The 20,020-nt window shown below is 50.2% G+C and overlaps 4 protein-coding genes across 4 annotated transcripts; 3 read left to right on the top strand and 1 right to left on the bottom strand.

The window, feature by feature from the left end:
- Positions 1-4,754: 4,754 nt before the first annotated feature.
- On the top strand, positions 4,755-9,692 carry LOC117849219 (uncharacterized). The gene is made up of 7 exons (XM_034730788.2): positions 4,755-6,478; positions 7,326-7,416; positions 7,574-7,731; positions 7,816-7,867; positions 8,013-8,095; positions 8,643-8,736; positions 8,913-9,692. Exons 1-7 carry the CDS (start codon positions 5,153-5,155, stop codon positions 9,497-9,499), a joined length of 2,391 nt encoding a protein of 796 aa, XP_034586679.1. The 5' UTR covers positions 4,755-5,152; the 3' UTR covers positions 9,500-9,692.
- A 193-nt stretch (positions 9,693-9,885) lies between these two features.
- Positions 9,886-11,044, bottom strand: LOC117849220 (uncharacterized). Its single transcript, XM_034730789.2, has one exon. The coding sequence runs from the start codon at positions 10,806-10,808 to the stop codon at positions 10,185-10,187; it is 624 nt and encodes a 207-aa protein (XP_034586680.1). The 5' UTR covers positions 10,809-11,044; the 3' UTR covers positions 9,886-10,184.
- Positions 11,045-14,187: 3,143 nt separating this feature from the next.
- LOC117847676 (phosphatidylinositol N-acetylglucosaminyltransferase subunit P) lies at positions 14,188-15,709 on the top strand. Its single transcript, XM_034728924.2, has 3 exons — positions 14,188-14,529; positions 14,800-14,918; positions 15,012-15,709. The coding sequence occupies exons 1-3, from the start codon at positions 14,231-14,233 to the stop codon at positions 15,128-15,130; spliced, it is 537 nt and encodes a 178-aa protein (XP_034584815.1). The 5' UTR covers positions 14,188-14,230; the 3' UTR covers positions 15,131-15,709.
- A 2,426-nt stretch (positions 15,710-18,135) lies between these two features.
- On the top strand, positions 18,136-19,728 carry LOC117849439 (protochlorophyllide reductase). Its single transcript, XM_034730992.2, has 2 exons — positions 18,136-18,349; positions 18,439-19,728. Exons 1-2 carry the CDS (start codon positions 18,242-18,244, stop codon positions 19,492-19,494), a joined length of 1,164 nt encoding a protein of 387 aa, XP_034586883.1. The 5' UTR covers positions 18,136-18,241; the 3' UTR covers positions 19,495-19,728.
- The last annotated feature ends 292 nt before the right edge of the window (positions 19,729-20,020 follow it).

The raw sequence follows: 20,020 nt of genomic DNA, 5'->3' as shown, positions 1-20,020 counted from the left end.
ACTGGAGGATGCAACGTATACTATCGGTTAAGCTGCGTTTTACCTTCGTGGATAGGCACGGTGAAAGTAAATTGTACTCCACTTTTTGTCTCGTTCTATCGTCCTGGTGAAAGAAACATGCGCGTCTGCAGCAGGCTATCGATCGGCGTCGCCCCGTCACGTCGTGGTTGGTCTGAAGGCCGGACACTCCATTCCAGAGATCTCGGTCGTCATGCCATGCGTGGTCAAACGCCAATCGGGGTTGGTCTTGGTCGTCGTCGTCTAGGGGAAGGTCCTGCCTTCACGTTTCATTGTTGGCAACTGATGGTGCACCATGCATCGATCTGGGCCATCCACCATCCATGCATGACCAGGTCGTAGCAGCAGTACAGAGGTGTTGTTCATGTGGGCGATCTGTTTCGGACAAGCTAGGTAGCTAGCGTCCAGATTCGTCCTCGTCTCCTCGATCGGCAGGGATCGACGTGACCAGAACAACGAACAAGGGACCTGCCCCCGCCCCTGCATCTGCATCTGCATTCCATGGATGGGCGACGTAGCTAGGTAAGGTAAACGTGGGTCCGACAATAAGACAAACGAGCGACATGCACTCTGACCTGACTCACCATTGACTGGCCAAGCTTGCTACTCGGTGGCCTGAAGCCTGATGAATCATAAAAATGGTGGTGGTAGGGCTTGGGTTGGGCCAGGCCAACGCCTCTGCTCTATCTACCGGCCTACCTCTCGTAGGACCTGAAAGGATCCATCTCGGTCCTCTTGTACTGCTGCTAGGTAGGGAGCAACCTAACCCACATGCCTACCTTCTTGACTACTCATGTACTACATGCTGATAGATGGCACTGTAAAATGTAAATAATACGCATATATGAGCTACGGTTACGTTCATCAATCATCCGGCCAGGCCTACAAGATTTGGCCGGCACGCAGCACTAGCTTACAGTGCAGGCAGTACAAGCTTAGCTCATAAATTGGTGGCTTCCTGAAATTAAAGTTCTTACCCTCCGGTAAAAAAAAAGGTTAATCACTTGCTATTTTACCGAAAAGAAAATGGAGCGCACAAGAAAAGTTCACTGAAAAGCCTAGCTTTTTAATCTTCTGGATAGTGGTTAATATAAGAGCGGCTAATTAGAAGCAACAATAAATATTAATTTGCTGGGGCTAGCAAAGATTCTCCTAGCTAGCATAGCAACATGTCAAGCACCGGCCGGCGCGCCGCTCCGTGTCCAAGTCCAAGCAAATGCATATGCATTTCCAGTTCCAGCTGCGCACATGCCATTTTCCAGTCCAACATGCATTAGCATATGCTTGCCTGGCCATCTGCTATGTAACCGTGTTGATAAAGTCATATATCCTCACACACATAGTAGTGTGCGTGCAAGCATGTCAGGAGCTGAGGACGCGCGCGGCTTACCAAGACTCGCTCCAAAAAGGTCCTGGTGTATGTACTGCCTGTCTTCCTTGCGTAACTTGGACGCTAACAAAAACACGGTGAGGATCATGCACGTTCTATGGCGCGGAGACTAGCTAGCAGTAGCAGTCTAGAAGCTCAACAGCATGATGCACACAGCGACAGCGTGGCAAGCAACAAGGATGGCCAAGCCAAGCGGACGGCTAGCATGCACACGAACGAACGAACGAACAGCTAAGATCGATCTTCTTCCTCGGATTCCTTTCCTTCCCTTCCTTTTAGCCGCACGGCGGCACCACCAAGAAGCTAGGCAACAACTACTGGATCGACGCAGGTGCCATTTGCCTTGTAGCACGCAGGCATGATCAACCAAGGTAGCTGGTGATGATCGGCGGTGAACGAACGATCTAGGCTGGAAGGCCATCTAGGGTATAGATAAAACTACGCCTAGTCCAGCCAAACGAAATCCTCCAACGTGCTCTCCCTGATTTTCTATCATCAGCACCGTGTGTGCGTGGTTGGTTGGTGCGCAGCTGCGCGGCCGTGGATTAATTAAGATACAAAAAGCGATTAGCAGCTAACTAGGGAGAGGAGAAGATGGTATGGAATGGAGGGTCCTGCAAACAAAGCTGTCAATATGATGCCATGGCCGGCCTCTTTAATCCCAGCTGAGATCCATCCATGGCTTTATTTTGCAAAGGGTTGCAGCTAGCAGGGAGATTAAGCAGCCAACCAGCCATTGACCTGAGCCAAAAGCGTTGCAACGTGCTCCAGACTCCTCCATTATTGCACGCCAGCTGCAGCAGCGGCCGGCTAGCTTCAGCCTCGGCCATTTCGATCCATCGCCTCGCCTGCAGTAACATGCGCGGCGCGCCCACCAACTGCATACCACTTTGCATGCGGTCGGTGCAAGAACACCCCTGCATGCCATCATCAGTTCAGAACAAAAGAAAAGTCGCGAGCATTTCACCAGCACAAAAAATAAGCGACGAGGAGGAAAATTCATGGTCAATATGGGAGGTGATGAGGAGGATCAGATCGCCATTGTACATCAAACATGCTTCCATGTTCAAATCACTGGAGAAAAAACATTGTATGAAAGAAAATTCTCTTGGGTATTTTATTGAGTTTGACCTGATTTCTGGTATGATGACCCGGTTAAATTAAATCTCCTCTATCCAACGGCACAGCCACAAGCCCACAACTTGGCAGATGCTTTTCTGTGCCAAAGTTTTATGGGGAAAAAATCCAGCTAAAAAAAATTATGAAAAGTGTTTTTTTATCCATCGTCATATTTTTGGCAAATACTGCTGGATTTGTAATGTCTCTTAGTACAAGAATTCTAATCATTTTTTGTTGTTGTTTCGCCCACTTTTCATCAACGAAAATAAGAACACAAGGTGAACCAAGACTGTTAGATTTTCATCCAACGGTTAGAGAAATTATCGAAGGAGGATAGAAAATCAACCGACCCAAGTTTTATTAAGCTGTACATAGTCGTGGTACGCATCAACTATTTGTGCGGATGAGCGGGTGCTCATGCGGACTATGGAGGAATTGTGATTCATGGACGTGCACCTAGCAAAGCTACAAGTAAAATATTTCATGGCCTCGTTGTCCTGCGACAAGTGGTTGACAAGTAAAGCCCACCCATGGTGGTAACGCAGGAGCTACGTAATTCTTCTCGTGATCATGCCGGGAGGCTAAGCCTAGAAGCTAATCATTGGCGCACATTTGCTGCCTTGCCTAATCCACACTTAACCCTCACTTTAGTTTAGTAAGCCGGCGTAGATTTACTGCTACAAGTTTAACAACTTAGCACCTCTGTCACTCCATCACAGTCGATCACGAAACAGAAGAACCGATCACCAAGTAATAAACAAATTGATCACCAATGTTATACGTGTTTTAAGCACATGTTAATCTAAAAGAAAACAATTGTATCACGATCAGAAGTAGAAAACTTTTGCTAACCGTCAAATTATTTGAGCAAGTTATCCGACACTGTAATTAACAAACTACATCGTCAAGGGTTACATGACATAGTTGCCAAGCATCGACTATATACTATACTAGTTAATAGTTATGCTAATCGCCCCTACTATAATAAATTATTAGCTGAAACGATGGGCACACGCTAAAAAATCACTGTTGGTTTGACTTTTACTACGTGTATCTTATTTTTAACTGTACTTGTCTTGGATGTCATTCTTTTTATCCTTTTGTGATACAATTTACTGATGTAAATCATAACCTTTATGTTTTTTGAGAGGTTAATTGTGCTAATAAGTAGTAAATACAGAGAGTCCATCGCAATGACATCTATTTTTACCTTTGTGGAATTGTGGGCCAACAAACATCATCCTTGTGCCATCTTACGGTTTAAGGTCCAGTATTACAGCAAAACCTTTGAGGAATATATGTACTATATAATAATAAGGCAAAATGAATTTTAAAACCTACATGTGTATGTATTTCTACAGTTTTTGTCAAGGCCGCAATTGAATTGACCGAGAAAGTTTAAATTGACTTTACATGAAACCTATTAAGCCACATAGAGAGCGAAAAAAGTCTATGCCTTGGATCCTCTTTCTTTTGCTTGAGATAGAAATAAGGAATTCGAGAAATCGAGACCTTTTTTTCTAACTTTGGTAAGAAATCCTATGATGTAGAAATTCATTTCTTACAATTGAACATTTTCAAACTATTTTTTTAGAAAAAAAACTTGTGCCAAAATAACAAATGCAAAGAAGAACAAAAGGTCTTAGACGTGCAATAGATCCTAAAGCAGGGAAGTACATTTCTGCACCCCGACCAAATCCTCCATCATTAGGAATTAGGATTGCTCGATAATGGTTGACCAAGCTTGATTGATTCCCCTCAGTTTTTTTGTCGGGGGTACAATATCAATCACTTGGGAGTCCATCCAATGCATGGACAATGGATATTTCGTATCCCTTTTCTTTACGTAGTATTTTTTATTATAGCTGTTGACATGGCATCATAGACCGTATTGGGATTCGTTTTTCTATTTTAGATATATATTATCTAATTTGCAAATAACTATTTCATATATTCTGTTTACGTTCAAACTTAGGGAGGATTCTCATATTTCTCCGTGCCGATGGCTTAAAAACAGGAGGCAGCTCCCGTTAGCCCGTGCAAGTGTCAGGACAGCCGGGAGGCGCTGGGACACGCGATCAGCGTGATCCAATGCAACACGTTTGGCTTTTCCAAGCGCTAGTGGTCGTACGAGAACCACTATTTTAGCGGGATATTTCGGCTGGCCCCACCTGTCATCGTCACGCCCGGGATATCCTCGGCCGGATCCTGGGATCAGCACCTGGCACGGTGGCACACCTCCTCGTCGTCTGCTGGGCTCGACGTGCCGAGCAGGAGAGGAGAGGAGCGCCGTGCTCCACCTCGTCGCTGAGTAGCAGAGGTGTCCGCTCGCCTTGTCTTCCCTTCCCCTTGCAGCCAGCCTTGGCCTTTGCTTCCACATCCACCAGCTGGAGGAGAGGGAGAGTGGAGTGGAGGTGACGACGCCCCGCGCACGCAGCAGTAACAAACAAGGCCCCCCGGCTGTGAACACCACGAAACCAAAACCTCCCCATATAAATCCGCTCGCCATTTGGGCGGGCGGGCGCCTCCCTCCCCCCCTCGTCGCCGACCCGCCCCGCCCCGCCCCGCCCCGCCGCGCATTCGCGAGTGGTTGGTCGGCTGCCCCGTGCCGGGGGGGCCGAGGCAATGCCGGAGGCGGCGGCGCGGCCGCCGGGGCCGGATCCGGCGGGCGAGGAGGCCGAGCAGGAGGAGGAGTTCTACGAGTCGCTGGATCGGATCCTCTCCTCCTCCTGCTCCTCCACCTCCGCCTCCGACGACGACGCCGACCACCGCCGCCGCAGGCGCTCCCACCGCCACCTGCAGCAGCCCCCGCCGACGCACGCCTCCGCGTATGACGTCTGGATCTCCGAGCCCACCTCCGTCGAGGAGCGCCGCCGCCTCCTGCTCCAGCGCCTCGGCCTCTCCTCCGAGCCGGAGCCACCGCCGCAGCAGCCCCCCTCGCCGCGCCGCTCGCCTCGCTCGCCGTCCCCTCCGGCGTCTCCCCCGGCCTCGCCTCCGCTCGCCGCCGAGGAGCCCAGATCCGGCGGGCTCGGGAAGCCGCCGCTCGCGCGGAACCCCAGCTCCAGCGGCGGGGAGCAATGCCGGATCCGGAACCTCGACGACGGCACGGAGTTCGAGGTCGGGGAGGTGCACGAGGAGGTGGTCCGGGAGGTGGGCACCGGCCGCCAGCTCACCTTCGAGGAGTTCGAGCTCTGCGTCGGCCGCTCCCCGATCGTGCACGAGCTGATGAAGCGGACGACGACCGCCGCGTCCTCGTCCGCCTCCGATCACGCCGCTCCCGCGTCCAAGCCCCGGAGGAAGCCCGGGGGAGGATGGCTGCGCGGCATCAGGCAGCTCGCGGGCAGTGTCGCGTACGGGCGCCGCAGCACCGATGAGGGGGAGAAGGAGAAGGACAAGAAGGAGCGGGAAGCGCGGCGCCTGAGCTCTGCCACCGACGACAGCCTTGATGGCACCGGCTCGCGCAATGCTGCTGGAAGGGTCCGGGTGCGCCAGTACGGGAAGGCGTGCAAGGAGCTCACCGGGATGTTCATGACGCAGGAATTGGCTGCCCACTCGGGCTCTGTGTGGTGCATCAACTTCAGCCTGGATGGACGATACCTTGCAACTGCTGGAGAGGACCGTGTGATCCATGTGTGGGAGGTGTCGGAGGGAGAGAGGAAGGGTGAGTTGCTCGGGGAAGCTTCAGTGACCAAGGAGAATGGTGGTAGCTGCAGCCCGTTTCTTGCAGTTGTTGGGAATGATTCACCAGAGATTGCTGCATTGTCATTGACCTGCGCTGATGGAGGATATGTGGACAAGAAGAGGAGGCCAAGGAAGCAGAGCAATCGAAAGTCTGTAGGTTCTGATCATCTAGTTGTGCCAGAGTGCGTCTTTGGTTTCAGAGACAAGCCAGTTTGCTCGCTCCTGGGGCATGCCGCTGACGTCCTTGATCTGTCATGGTCCAAATCTCAGGTGCGAAATTGTGATCTTCCATTGAATCTTCAATATTTGGCAGTAATCCTGAAACCTCATTCAACAATTGTGCATCCTTGTGTTGTTCAGAAATTAGTTATGTCTGTTTCTGATGAGCTCTAGTATGGCTGTAAGAAGTATGGTTGTCAAAATGGCTAAAAACCAAATGAATGTGCAATGTGGCAACCAAGACATGTTTGGCATTTTGCCGCATGTGAAATTGGGCATAAGTTTCAGCATGCAACATTAGACTGCATGTTGCCTATAGAACAGGAGATGTGGCTGCTGAGCACTACAGTAATTTTCCAACAGTACCGATATGAATCTATCTTGCTTTGATTTGTCCATTAGTCCATTACTTATCTATGAAAACCTTATATCATTTCTGCATCCAGTAAAGAAAAAATCTAATTACTCATTATTTTTTAGACTACATAGTACAGACCTAAGACATGCTGCACATGCTCAGCTAATTGACTCTGTTTAAAACAGTTTCTGTCCATTTGTTGTTGCTATACTCTTTATGTTTAAAACAGGTTCCACCCATTTATACATATAATATAGTTCAGATATTGCAATTTAGCTGATCATGCACTGTGTCTTCCTGATTGGTTTCAAATGTTGACTTGGGTGTTGTCCATGGCAACATTAAGGAACGGCGTTTTTGTATTTTTTACAAGCCTTGTCAACGGTCATAAGTAGGTCATTGCTCTGCTCTTTTAAGCCTGCTTCTTTTTGGCACGTCAGGTCTTGTTATTGTCAAATCAGAAAACAGATAAATAATAAATAACTTGTTAATTGACATTACCGTAACAAAATATTTAATGATTTTAACGTTCTCTTGCAGTACTTGATCTCATCATCCATGGACAAAACCGTTAAACTTTGGGACATTACTACCAGTACCTGTTTGAAAACATTCTCACATACAGACTATGGTGAGTAGGTCACAGGATACATTTCTGTCGATTTGTTATGGTCTCTCCTTGTTTTCATAGAAAGAGAGGGGCGTTCCCTTTTGTTCCTGAGTTCTATTTGTTTGGAATTTTGACCAGCATTGTAATTGTTTGCTTCTTTGTAATCAACCTTTTGCAGTGACTTGCATCCAGTTCAATCCTGTAGATGATAACTTCTTCATTAGTGGATCACTGGATGAGAAAGTTCGCATCTGGAATGTCCGAGATCGTAAGATTGAGGATTGGAATGATCTTCATGAGATGGTTACCGCTGCTTGTTATTCCCCTGATGGACAGGTTGAAGTAGTTCCCTTCTGGTACATATTTCTGTTTACCATAAAACTCGACATGCTTACATTTTAATCTCTGTGGCCTTTGAAGGTTGCACTGGTGGGCTCTCACAAGGGAAGCTGTCATATATTTGATACATCTGGTATGACAGTCTTGTTCCCATACACTCGGTCTCATGTGCATTTATTCTTTTTTTATGTTTACTAAATACTCTGTGTTTGTTATACACCGATAGAGAATTCCAGTTCCTCAAATGATGAACTCACACATTGTTTTAACCATTGCAGAGAAAAAGCTTCAGTACAAAAGTCAGATAGATTTAAGAATTAGGAAAAAGAAGTCTGGCCAGAAGAAGATCACTGGCTTCCAGGTAATGTAGCACAGAGTGTGCATTTCCCTGCCAATTTCTTTCCTTTTTTTTCTCAAGAAAGGCACGTTCTTTTTTTTTGGGACTCTAGAAGGCACACATTAATCTGATGGCTCAACTCTCCTGTGTGATATTGTTTGTCTATTACTTAGTTTAATATCTGGCGAATGTTCCTCTAGCTGAGTTGGTTAGATGGTCTCAGTAGCACTTCTCAGGTCCTGAGTTCGACTCCCCGTGGGAGCGAATTTCAGGCTGGGGTTAAAAAAAATCCCCTCGTCTGTCACCATAACCAAAGCATAGGTCAAGGCCCGGCTCAGGTCACAGCTGCGGTTGGTTTGGGCCCTCCTATCTGGGGTAGTTGCAGTGGTCGCCAGCCCAGTGGTAGTCTCACAAGGGTTACGGGCTCCTGTGTATGGGTGGGGTAGAGGTTCGGGGGTTTTCTCAGCCTATGTGAGAAGGTCTTCTCTTTTAGCAAAAAGCCCGGGGGCTATCTTACCCCCCGCAGGTCGAGTTTTTTTTTTTAGTTTAATATCTGTGTTTCATGCAACAGTTTGCTCCTGGAAGCTCCTCGGAAGTTCTGATCACTTCTGCAGATTCGAGAATACGAGTTGTTAATGGCGATGAATTGGTTCACAAGTTTAAAGGTAATGCCTCATTCTCCTGCAACCGTAAATCATATATAGTTCATTTTTCAGATAGTTACATGTATTATTTTCCGCAAATATAAAGGGGGTTTACTTGCCTTATGACCTGTGTAAGCTACTGTGCTAGTTTCAGGATTTGGCATTTATTTGGTATTTAACTTTAATCCTTTCATCAGGGTTTCGAAACACGAGTAGCCAAATCTCAGCTTCTGTAGCTCCAAATGGGAAATATGTCGTCTGTGCCAGTGAGGATTCTCATGTCTATGTGTGGAGACATGACAACAGTTCCCACCCGAGCAGAAGTAGGAGTACAGTTGATGTAACCAACTCATATGAACATTTCCACTGCCATGGTGTGACGGTGGCTATCACATGGCCTGGTTCCGAAGCCCGAGGCTCATTTGGATCTCGTAGCAGCAGGCACAGTGATTCAGATGGAGCAGTGAACTCTGGCCGAGACGTCCCTGCAGAGAACACTGAGCACAATTCTGATGCAGCTGATAACAGATACAATGAGAGCCCAGTTTGTGAAGGTGTGGCAAGCAGAAGCACCAGCAAACCTCCAGGCGACGGGGCATCCACATCCTGGCCTGACGAGAAATTACCGTCTGCCAAGAGCAGCCCCGGTCACTGCTCCTCTGATCTCTGCATTGGAGCTATGGACGTTCAGCGCCGGTCCGCGTGGGGTTTGGTGATTGTCACGGCTGGACGGGGAGGCGAGATCAGGGTTTTCCAGAATTTTGGTTTCCCAGTTCAAGTGTAAAGTTAGCGTGAGATTATGCAGGGTTGTTTGGTTCTTTACTGTATAGATATGGGTTAGTTCGTCGACAGTTTTACTGAAAAGTTTTCTCTGTTTCCCTGTCTGGTTGGATGCTGATTGTACTCCAAGAACCACACTATCATATGATTAACACTATCACTGTTGATATACAAAGTTTTGTGTAATTGTATGGTTAGCACACATCACCTCAATTTGTTCGTATTTTTCTCCTTTACATATACAGTGATATACAAAAATGCTTTTCAAAATTCATGGATTTTCAGTTTTATTTCCATTCTTTCCTGCCCTTGGTGTTTTGCTTGGGCTCTCAGTAGTCAGTACCGTTCCGCATTTGTGATGTCTAGAGGTCAACATGTGCTAGTGCAAGCTTGACACAAACTTAATTTTATTGTCACAATAATCACTGCACAGATCTTATAATCCTCCCTCCAGGCAGCTACAGATCATGATCCACCGACCTAACTACTTGCCACCATTTCATTTCGTTACAAGGACGAGAAGAAACAGCGAAACCACAGGAGAATTGAGCTGCTTGCATTCCTAGCTGGATATATAGCTCATCAAAACATACTGCATACTAGGAACTTTGAAGCACTAGCTACCTGAACCTGATGATGAGGCCGCACTGCTAAAACCAGAGCCTCACAACGGCGACCGGCTGCCACGATCAGTTCCCCGGCGGTGGCCAGCTGGGCTCGAGGCCGCCGGCGATGTCGCCCCACGGACCCGTCATGCCAGTGGCGCCGTCGTCCCACGGCGCGAGCCCGTCGTAAAAGTCCGGGACTACCGACTGCCACGAGGAGAACGCCGCCGGTGCGACGCCGAGGTCCAGCTGCGGTGGCATCAGGAAGCTGCCGTCGCTGAGGAACGGGAAGGCCGAGAGGTCCGGCGCCAGCAGGAACGCGTCGGCCCCCGCCGTCGTCTGCGGCGGCGAGGACGCGGACGCGGACGGCGAGGGCTCGGCGGAGACCCTGCGGCGCTTGCTGCCGCCGGTGCGGCGGGAGGCGCCGCCGACGGGCACGTCGCGGAGCGTGCCGCCGTGCGTCCAGTAGCGGCGGCAGGCGCGGCAGAAGTGGCGGGGCTGCGCCGTGCTGTAGTTGTTGTAGTAGCAGAACTTGGTGTTGGTGGACTGGCAACGCGGGCACTCCAGCTGCTGCTGCCTGCTCGGCTGCTGGCCCTTGCGCGCCGCCTCGCCGTCGCCCTGCAGCAGCGGCTCAGCGTCGGAAGCGGGCGGACGCTTGGAAGCAGCGGCGGCGGAGGTGGCCGAGAGGATCGAAGCTGCGGGCGCCATTTCCCGGGCGAGCAGGACAGCGCATGCCGAGGGGGGCCGTCGCCTTTAAACCAACCACAACCAGCGAGAGTCGAGAGCTAGCTAGCTAGTGCGCGCCGCAATCAGGTGGCAACTGGCAAGGCTAGCGTTGGGCGTGCGATCCCACTCGCTCTCTGGGTGAAGTGATCGGTCTGGGGAGGAGGAAATACGAGCGAGGTAGGCAGGTAGCCGCCGGCCAGGCTATTTGTAGGAAGCAGGTGGAGTGGCTGCAGCGGCAAGACGTAGCCGTCAGTCCGACCTGGACGGCAATCAGCTCGGTTGGTTACTGTCTCTCGAATCGACCGGTTGGTTGGTTGGGTGACTTGGGTCTTGTCAAACTCCTATGTGTGCCCTCCGATAAGCAGTCGTGTTTAATCCGTTAATATTTGCTAGAATCTAGTCAAATTCGTGCTTATACTAGTAGAGATCAAACAAACATTTACCTCATCTATCAAATTAATTAGGATCATGAACGACCATCCAATACCGTTAATATTTAGTTTACTTTTTATCTTTTCACCCCATGCGGACCAGACAAACATCGTCAAAGGCACGGAGCGGTGTAGAGACGGCCGCACAAAGAACTGTCCAGTGTGGGCGGCGGCGGGGCCCCCGGCTGACGCAGCAGATGCTCTTCTTCGTCGTGAAGCTACCTCGCATGACCGGTGACCGTGCGCCACGCCGCCGCCGCCGCGCGCCCCGATTGTAGAAGTCCCTATTATTCGCTCGGCACGAGCCACGAGCAGCAACGAACGCGGCTGCCCGGACCCAGTGGCGGCCGATCGGTCGTCGGCGCACGCGACCGCGCGTGTACACACGGGCATTCCAGCTCCGGCGAGTTGTGGTTTGCCTGCCGAGGAAACAGACCGCCCAGAGAGTTCCTCGCCGCTGTCTATCGCTAGCTTTGCTAGTGATGCGTGCACCAAGGCGACAAGGCAATTATTCCGTGCCCTGGCGCCTTGCGCCGCCTTTGGGATCGAATCGGCCAGCTCGCGCAACAGCGGCGGGCAGGCCAGGGCGGCGAGGGATCAACAGATGGATCGGTCACGTTCACCTACGACGCGGCGTAAATGGCCGGGGAGGCCGATCGGGGTCGCGTCGGCGGCGGTGGGGGCGGGGCGGCGACTAGCCTGGGCCCCGCGCGCGTGGGGGAGAAAAGACACGGGTGGGGCCATGGTCGGTGCCTTTCCTACGCAGGACCGGGCCCCGCGAAAGCTCGGCAGCGCTGTCGCCGTCGTCGGCCGTCGGGTGGGCGTTTGTCGCCGCGGCAGCAGGGTTTCGTCCACATGTGGGGGCCGCTGCCGCGTCGGCTGCCTGCGCGGCCGTCGGGCCACACGGCCGCCGCCTGGCCAATGCTGGGGGCGGAGGGCACAGTTTGGGGTTGGTGTCATCGACTCGAACGCGACGACGTGGATTGGCTTCTCTTCTCGCTGCGCGCCGCCTGCACACGACTGCGCTAGCTCCACCATGTGCCTAATAGGAAACCAGACCAAGATCTCAACTCCCAGGCACTGTTCACCTTAGCTTTCTTACCGCTTACTGGCAGTAAAAAGTTTCTTCTCCAACGTGTTGCTGGGTTACTTTCCGACATTACCATGCGATCTTGTTCTTCGCGCGTCGCAGACTCGCAGTTAGGACTGTAATCTTAGCTGAGTTAGTTAGGCTCTGGTGTGCATTGTATGTGTATACAAACCACACAACAGATCAATGCAATTCACGGTTGATCAATTCCCTTTCTACATGGGGAGTGCGGCTGGTGATCGATGCCGCACTCAACAACAAAGCGAAAATGACAGCACTCTCGATTCGGCTAAGAAACCCCCGGGTGGCTGCCCAAGGCTGTCAACCTCTCCTATACCGAGCTCGCTTTGACTCGAGAACCGTGGGCGTGGAGCATTATATTCCTCCAGCTCTCAACCCACCGAACCAGTTGCAAGTACACAGTTTCCACGGTTTTTTCTTTTTTTGGAACGAATATGTTACGGTTTCTAGTGGATACGTACACGACTAATGGATGTCTACTTTCTAAACTCTAGTTTCGTGTAGTTCGTTCTTCAGCTAGAGGGCCATATGTTGCATTTCAGTCGTTTAAATTTGTTTGTGTAATCTGAACCTAAACTTTGTAATATCGTTGCTTCTGGTAATGAAATTCGAGCAAGATTCTTTGTGGAAAAAGTACGCGTACACGACACAGGACTCTCCTGCTAGCCAAGAGGTCCTTCTCTAAACCCACAGTTATCAACGGAACCGATCTCCAACCTAGACTCTGAAGTCTAACCACTCCTGGACTTGTAGCACGGTGAAAGCCAAACACCAACGTTAGTGCGCAGCAGCACTGGGAGGATCTCAAGAAGAAGAAAAAGGTTCGAGAATCATCCAGTTGACTGAAGTATAGCTAATGTGATCAATGAATGTTCACTTCCTACAAAACAAAACAAGTGCTGTTGCTGTTGCTGTTACGTACGTGACGAGATACTACTATACGTACACAATGCCCTACCGACCAATCCTTCTTGACGATGGGGACGGCGACGCCTGCACAAGGGGACGGCGTATCCGCGGCCGCCTGACAGCGAGGTTGTGAGTAATGAAATCGCAAGTGACGCTTAAACAAGGCGAGCAATCAGGCCTTCAGGCCTGTCGTTGCTCGTGCACGCACGCCTCCTACTTCTCGACATGCACGTCTCTCCGATTCCTGCGTCGTCGATCGTCCCCTGTCCGCCACCTTGCGGCCAGTCTCGAGAAGTTTCATGAAAAATTTCAATTTTATATCATATCGTTAATTTTGCTAACTTGATAAGGTTATTTATGAAAAGAGTTTTATCAGATATGAGAGAAGTTTCATACCTATGATACTCTACAGTCGCAGTTACCTTGATAACTGTACAATGAAAGTGCGCTGAGACTGACCTAATATGCACAGGGGTTGCGAACGAATGATTAGCTCTGGTCTTGCTCCGTATGATCAGATCAGGATGATTATTTTCCGGTCAAAGATGAACAGATAAGCGTCCAATTAAGTAAACAAATAAAGAACATACCGCGAATGCGATAGGAATGTAATGATGCCAAGATGATGGTCATCCCCACGCAATCTTGAGGCCGAGAAGCATCTTCTTAATCTTCTTTTCTTCAGAGGAGAATGTGCATCATCTTTTTTCTTTCTTGAGGACAATGTGCATCATCTAATTAGGGATGAGGACAGCAGCGAGCAAAGTCTGAAAATGATTAATTCTAAAAAAAGTAGCCTGAAAATACTGAGGCTGCACCGATCCATGTGGCCCATACACGATTAGGCCCATGTACACTCAGTTCTGAGCTTCCTTCATGACGGCCTTGGCCCATGAAGAGCAAGGAAACCACCACGTGCGCCGCCGCTTCGCTGTTTCCTGGACCCGACCGAGATGGACGAGGGGGCGAGGAAGACGATGGAGTGGCCGCCGCCGTCGACGTCGCCGTCGCTGGTGGTGCGGAGCCCCAGGCAGACGGTCAGCCTGATCCGAAACCGCCGGCCGCACCGCGACTGGGACAACTCGTCGAGGTCCCCCTCCTTCGCCGCCCGCGACCACGGCCCCAAGCCGTCGGAGGTGTACGGCTTCGTCGGATCCATCACCACCGTCATCGCCACCGCCGTCTACCTCGCATGGGCGTACACGCCCGAGCCCGCTCTCCGGTCCCTCGGCATCACCTACTACCCTAGCAAGTACGAAATGCTTTTCAGTTCTGACCCACCCATCCTTGCATCCTCCTGTCCATGACCTTTTTTTTTTGTCCTTTCGGTTTTTGCTCATTCAAATTCCTGAATCCTCACCACTGGAATAGAAACCGAATGATCGCAATCCGGATGAAATTAAACGAATCCTGTATTTCGGAAATGAACGGCAGCGATAAGATTGCCTCCTTTAGTTATAAATCAGCTCAAATCGGATGGATGCGTTTGGCAGTAGCTGATTGCAGGCTTGTTTTCGTTCAGGTATTGGGCATTGGCGGTGCCATCGTTCGTGATCGTGGCCGTGGCGCTGTCCATGGCCATCTACATGGGTCTCAACTTCGTCGCCACTCCTCCCCCGACTTCCGTCAGTACCATCTTTGGTGAGATGATTGTATTGTTTTGCATTCCCAGCTCTTGCATATCATCAATCTGCTCTTGTTGTAGTAAGCGTTGCTCTTGTTAATAATTCACAGATGAAAACAGCCGGGAGCGCATGACGTTTTCTCCTGCAATGGAAGAAGAGAGGCCCATTGAACCCATTTCAGACATTAGTATTGATCAAATCAACAATCTTATGTTTGGTGATAGATGATTTAGGGTCTGTTTGGCAGAGCTCCATCTGATTCTGATTGTGAGTTGATTCTCTGAGAGAAGTGATTATGTGGTTGAAAGTGATTCTCTTTGATTCTCTAGCATAAACTCTTGAAATCAGGATGGAGGATCAATTCACAGAATCAGGAGAAGCTACTTTCCCCAGCTCCCAGCCTCTTAGTCATTTCAGAGAATCACTTTAGAAAATCTGCAGAGAATCACTTCTCTCTGAAAAACCATTTGGTAAAGCTCCTGCTGGAATTAATAGAGAATCAGTTCTGGGAGATTTGTCAAACGCACCCTACTGCAGATGGAAAATGGGCCTACCTTGGAGCACAAGATTGGAGACAGTAGCAACATGAAGAAAGAATCCACATCAAGTGAACTTTCAGATTGCCCTCATAAGTCATAACCAATTGAGAATTCCATTCTTCAGTTTGTTTTTTTAGTGAATTGTGAAGGAACCTCCAGCCTTCCTCTATCTACAATTTCAGCTGTACAGTATTTATTTGGGGTGTGCTGTAATGAAATGCATTGTAATACTAGTGCTTGCATTTGCGCCATGTTATTTGGTGCTGAAGATCTGTTTCAAAAAAAAATATTTAGTGCTGAAGAATGAGGAGTTTCGTGCTCCCAGCTGCACGTATGGCAGTCACTGGCCTGTGCTGAATCTTTGCCTGAACCAGTTTGTCCTGACGGCTGATGTGTCTGAGATGTGTTGTCCTATGAGATGCAACGGACGGGGAACTGCTCTTCTCTTCTCTGCCTGCCTGCTAGGGACGGTGCGAACGCCCTCCCAAAATCGAGAGTTCTAGAAAACGTTGCTTCTCGTGGAGAAAGATTGTTCTACAGTTCGACCCTACTTCCGACTTTCACCGTGCTGAACCTCAAGTCCTGAACGTAGCCGTTTGTCTGCGCATTCACTGTTCGTTGAAGGCTCGCACATTCACAGGACCTGTTTTTTTGACCTGGTTTGGTTCGTTTGCTTATTTTTAAGCACCCGTCACATCGAATGTTTAGATACTAATTAGGAGTATTAAACGTAGACTATTTACAAAATCCATTACATAAGTGGAGGCTAAACGGCGAGACGAATCTATTAAGCCTAATTAGTCCATGATTTGACAATGTTGCTACAGTAAACATTTGCTAATGATGGATTAATTAGGCTTAATAAGTTCGTCTCGCTGTTTAGCCTCCACTTATGTAATGGGTTTTGTAAATAGCCTACGTTTAATACTTCTAATTAGTATCTAAACATTGATGTGACACTTGCTTAAAAATAAGCAAAGGAAACCAAACGCCCCCTTAGTCCCACATAGTTTAGGCTGTATAGACTTGCAAAGCTTCTGATATTACACTGCGATGTGACAATCATGCGCTCGGTGAATTCGTCTGAGAACCAACCGACATGATTGCATCGAGCCCATTCAAATCACTTTGCTGATATGTTTCTCAGTTTGCAGTGCATAAGCAAACATTGACCCTATTTGACGACAATGCTCCTGGAAATCTGTAGACTTCTTCAAGCCATATAGATTTCTTGAAACTTGGTATTGGCAGCTCAAAGAAATCCTCCTGGATTTGAAATTGGAGGTATGTTAAGAGCATTTAAATGAATAATTTAATTTATAGTTTAGGTTAAATATAAACATTTGAACTATATTTTATTGTATGCTACAAATTGCAGACGTGACATTAAGCTCAAACAAGCCAAATCATTAATAAGGGTGAGCATACGTACTGTATCATTGGGCTTTTAAGACTGGGGGGGCATGCACCCATGTTATTCCTTATGGCCACGAACCTCAGCAATGGTCCAATTTCCTAAACCATCATGTTAAGCTAAAAGAAATAACTACATGCGCTGTGAAACCAGACACAGTGAATGTCCAGACAACCTCCTTGCATTGGACTGCCATGTCAGCGTTGTAGCTGACAATAAATCTGATGAATACTGTGACAATAAATCTGATCATGCAGCACGGGAAACTTACCCGATCTTTGCTTACGGCTCATGCCGTGCAGGGCAACCGGTAAAGGGTGGGGCTCGCGGGCTTCGGTACGGCAACACCCCACCCAACCCACCAACACGGAGCTCAATCTTTCCCATACATGTTTTTGGTCATAGATACAAGAGATGAAGAAGAACCCTCTTAGAACGGAGCACTAGCCTGCATTGTTCTAGATATATTCTAGAAATTAATGACACTATAGTATATAGTTCAACTATTATTATAGTGCAAGTGTTGAGAGAATAGTTTCAACAAAGAACAATCAGCTGGCCAAGCTATGAAATACAGCGTAATAGAGATGCTGCCATTTCCCGTGAAATTTTATCATCGACGGCTGCGTGAGAAATGCACATTGCGCCCAAAGAAAAACAAAAAAGAAGCAAAAAAAAACCTCTCTACAAATTCTTTTGTTACCTTTGTGCAGTCTTATACCTGCCACTGGCTGAGGTGAAAGCGTAAGGACCATCGTCCACGTTGGACGCCACATCATCCCGAGCCCCAATGGGCCTCTCCTACGTGTCACGCCCCGCATCCACTCGTTTGCCGCACGCTCACGTGGGCTCATCCGACGACCGAACGCTCGTCACGGCCCGTGCAAAACAACAGATCCGGGCAGCTGATCCCGTGCACCGGCAGCCGCTCCTCCCCCATGCTGCATCATTGCACATTTCGATCCGCTGCTCCGGCCCCAAACACCATCCCCATCTCCAAGAGCGCAGCGTCCGCGCAGAAGATCCCGCGACGTCGCCGTCGCCTGTGGTGACCGGAGGCAAACAAAAATATCCCCCACGCTGTCGCTCTCGCAAACAATATCCCGCGGGAATATATATTTTTTTTAAATATCCCGCGGGAAAATATCGTCCAAGAAAATCCGGGCCACGCGCTGCGATTGGCTGGGGAAGCTCCACCGTGGCGGCCGGGCCCACCCCCTTATCCTATCTCCGTGGCGCTCCTCGCTCCTCGGGCCGCGTATAAATACCCGCCGCCGGCGAGCTCACCAGTCACCACCTCCGAGCACAGTCACCGCGCCGCAAACAACAGCGCGTCTCGCTGTCGCTCAGCTGAACTCAGCTTAGCTACGCTCCAAACCGTCCGCCATGGCTCTGCAGGCTGCTCTCCTCCCTTCCACTCTCTCCGTCCCCAAGAAGGGCAACCTCGCCGCCGTCGTCAAGGACACGGCGGCTTTCCTCAGCGTTCCCCAGAAGGTCAGCGCCTGCTGCATTGCACATCAACACAATGCTCGATCGATTAGCTGTTGAAATTTAAGTGATGTTAAAATTTGGTGCGTGTGCAGAAGCTGCAGGTGCCGTCGCTTTCGGTGAGGGCGCAGGCGGTGGCGACGGCGCCCGTGGCCACCCCGGGTGCCAGCACGGCGACCAAGGACGGCAAGAAGACGCTGCGCCAGGGCGTGGTGGTGATCACGGGCGCGTCGTCGGGGCTCGGCCTGGCCGCGGCCAAGGCGCTGGCGGAGACGGGCAAGTGGCACGTCGTCATGGCCTGCCGCGACTTCCTCAAGACGGCCAAGGCCGCCAAGGGCGCCGGCATGGCGGAGGGCAGCTACACCATCATGCACCTCGACCTCGCTTCCCTCGACAGCGTCCGCCAGTTCGTCGACAACTTCCGCCGCGCCGGGATGCCGCTCGACTCCCTCGTCTGCAACGCCGCCATCTACCGCCCGACGGCGCGGACGCCGACGTTCACCGCCGACGGGTACGAGATGAGCGTGGGCGTCAACCACCTGGGCCACTTCCTCCTCGCGCGCCTGCTCCTCGACGACCTCCAGAAGTCCGACTACCCGTCGCGCCGCCTCATCATCCTCGGCTCCATCACCGGCAACACCAACACGCTGGCCGGGAACATCCCGCCCAAGGCTGGGCTGGGCGACCTCCGGGGGCTCGCCGGCGGCCTGCGCGGCCAGAACGGGTCCGCCATGATCGACGGCTCCGAGAGCTTCGACGGCGCCAAGGCGTACAAGGACAGCAAGATCTGCAACATGCTCACCATGCAGGAGCTCCACCGCCGCTACCACGAGGAGACGGGTATCACCTTCGCGTCGCTCTACCCGGGGTGCATCGCCACCACGGGGCTGTTCCGCGAGCACATCCCGCTCTTCCGCCTGCTCTTCCCGCCGTTCCAGAAGTTCATCACCAAGGGGTTCGTCTCGGAGGCGGAGTCCGGCAAGAGGCTGGCGCAGGTGGTCAGCGACCCCAGCCTCACCAAGTCGGGGGTGTACTGGAGCTGGAACAAGGACTCGGCGTCGTTCGAGAACCAGCTCTCGCAGGAGGCCAGCGACCCGGAGAAGGCGAGGAAGCTCTGGGAGATCAGCGAGAAGCTCGTCGGACTCGCCTGAGATTGCTGACACTTTCTAGCTTGGAGGAGCGTGCCAATACGGTGGACGCTCGTGTCTCCGTCGAGCAGAGGAGCTTTTGCTTCATTGTTTGATTTGTACCATTAGTAACCATTTTGTTTTTAGGAGCTGGTGATGACAGTCAGATAAGCCTGTAACCGATCGATGGTCATGCACATGTACAATTTGTTTTTTTTTTTCGCAACCCGTGGAATAAACACAACAGGCTTGATATGAGATTATCTTTGTTACCCTCCACCTCTCTTTTTATGTTCATCATTTGTGCGATGTACGGAGTACAATTTCCCTTTTGCAATGCCTAGGGAAAAAAACAACATGCTTAAGCTGTAATAGGCTAAGGCCCCGTTTGGATACGGGGACTAAAGTTCAGTCCCTGTCACTCCAAATGTTTAGATACTAATTAAGAGTATTAAATATAAGTTAATTACATAACTAATTGCATCACGAGACGAATCTATTAAACCTAGTTAGTTCATGATTTAATCATGTGATGCTACAGTATGTGTTA

Source organism: Setaria viridis, chromosome 3, assembly GCF_005286985.2.
Source record: "Setaria viridis chromosome 3, Setaria_viridis_v4.0, whole genome shotgun sequence".
In the NCBI taxonomy this organism is placed as follows: domain Eukaryota; kingdom Viridiplantae; phylum Streptophyta; class Magnoliopsida; order Poales; family Poaceae; genus Setaria; species Setaria viridis.
This window is presented reverse-complemented; position numbering and strand designations above follow the sequence as displayed.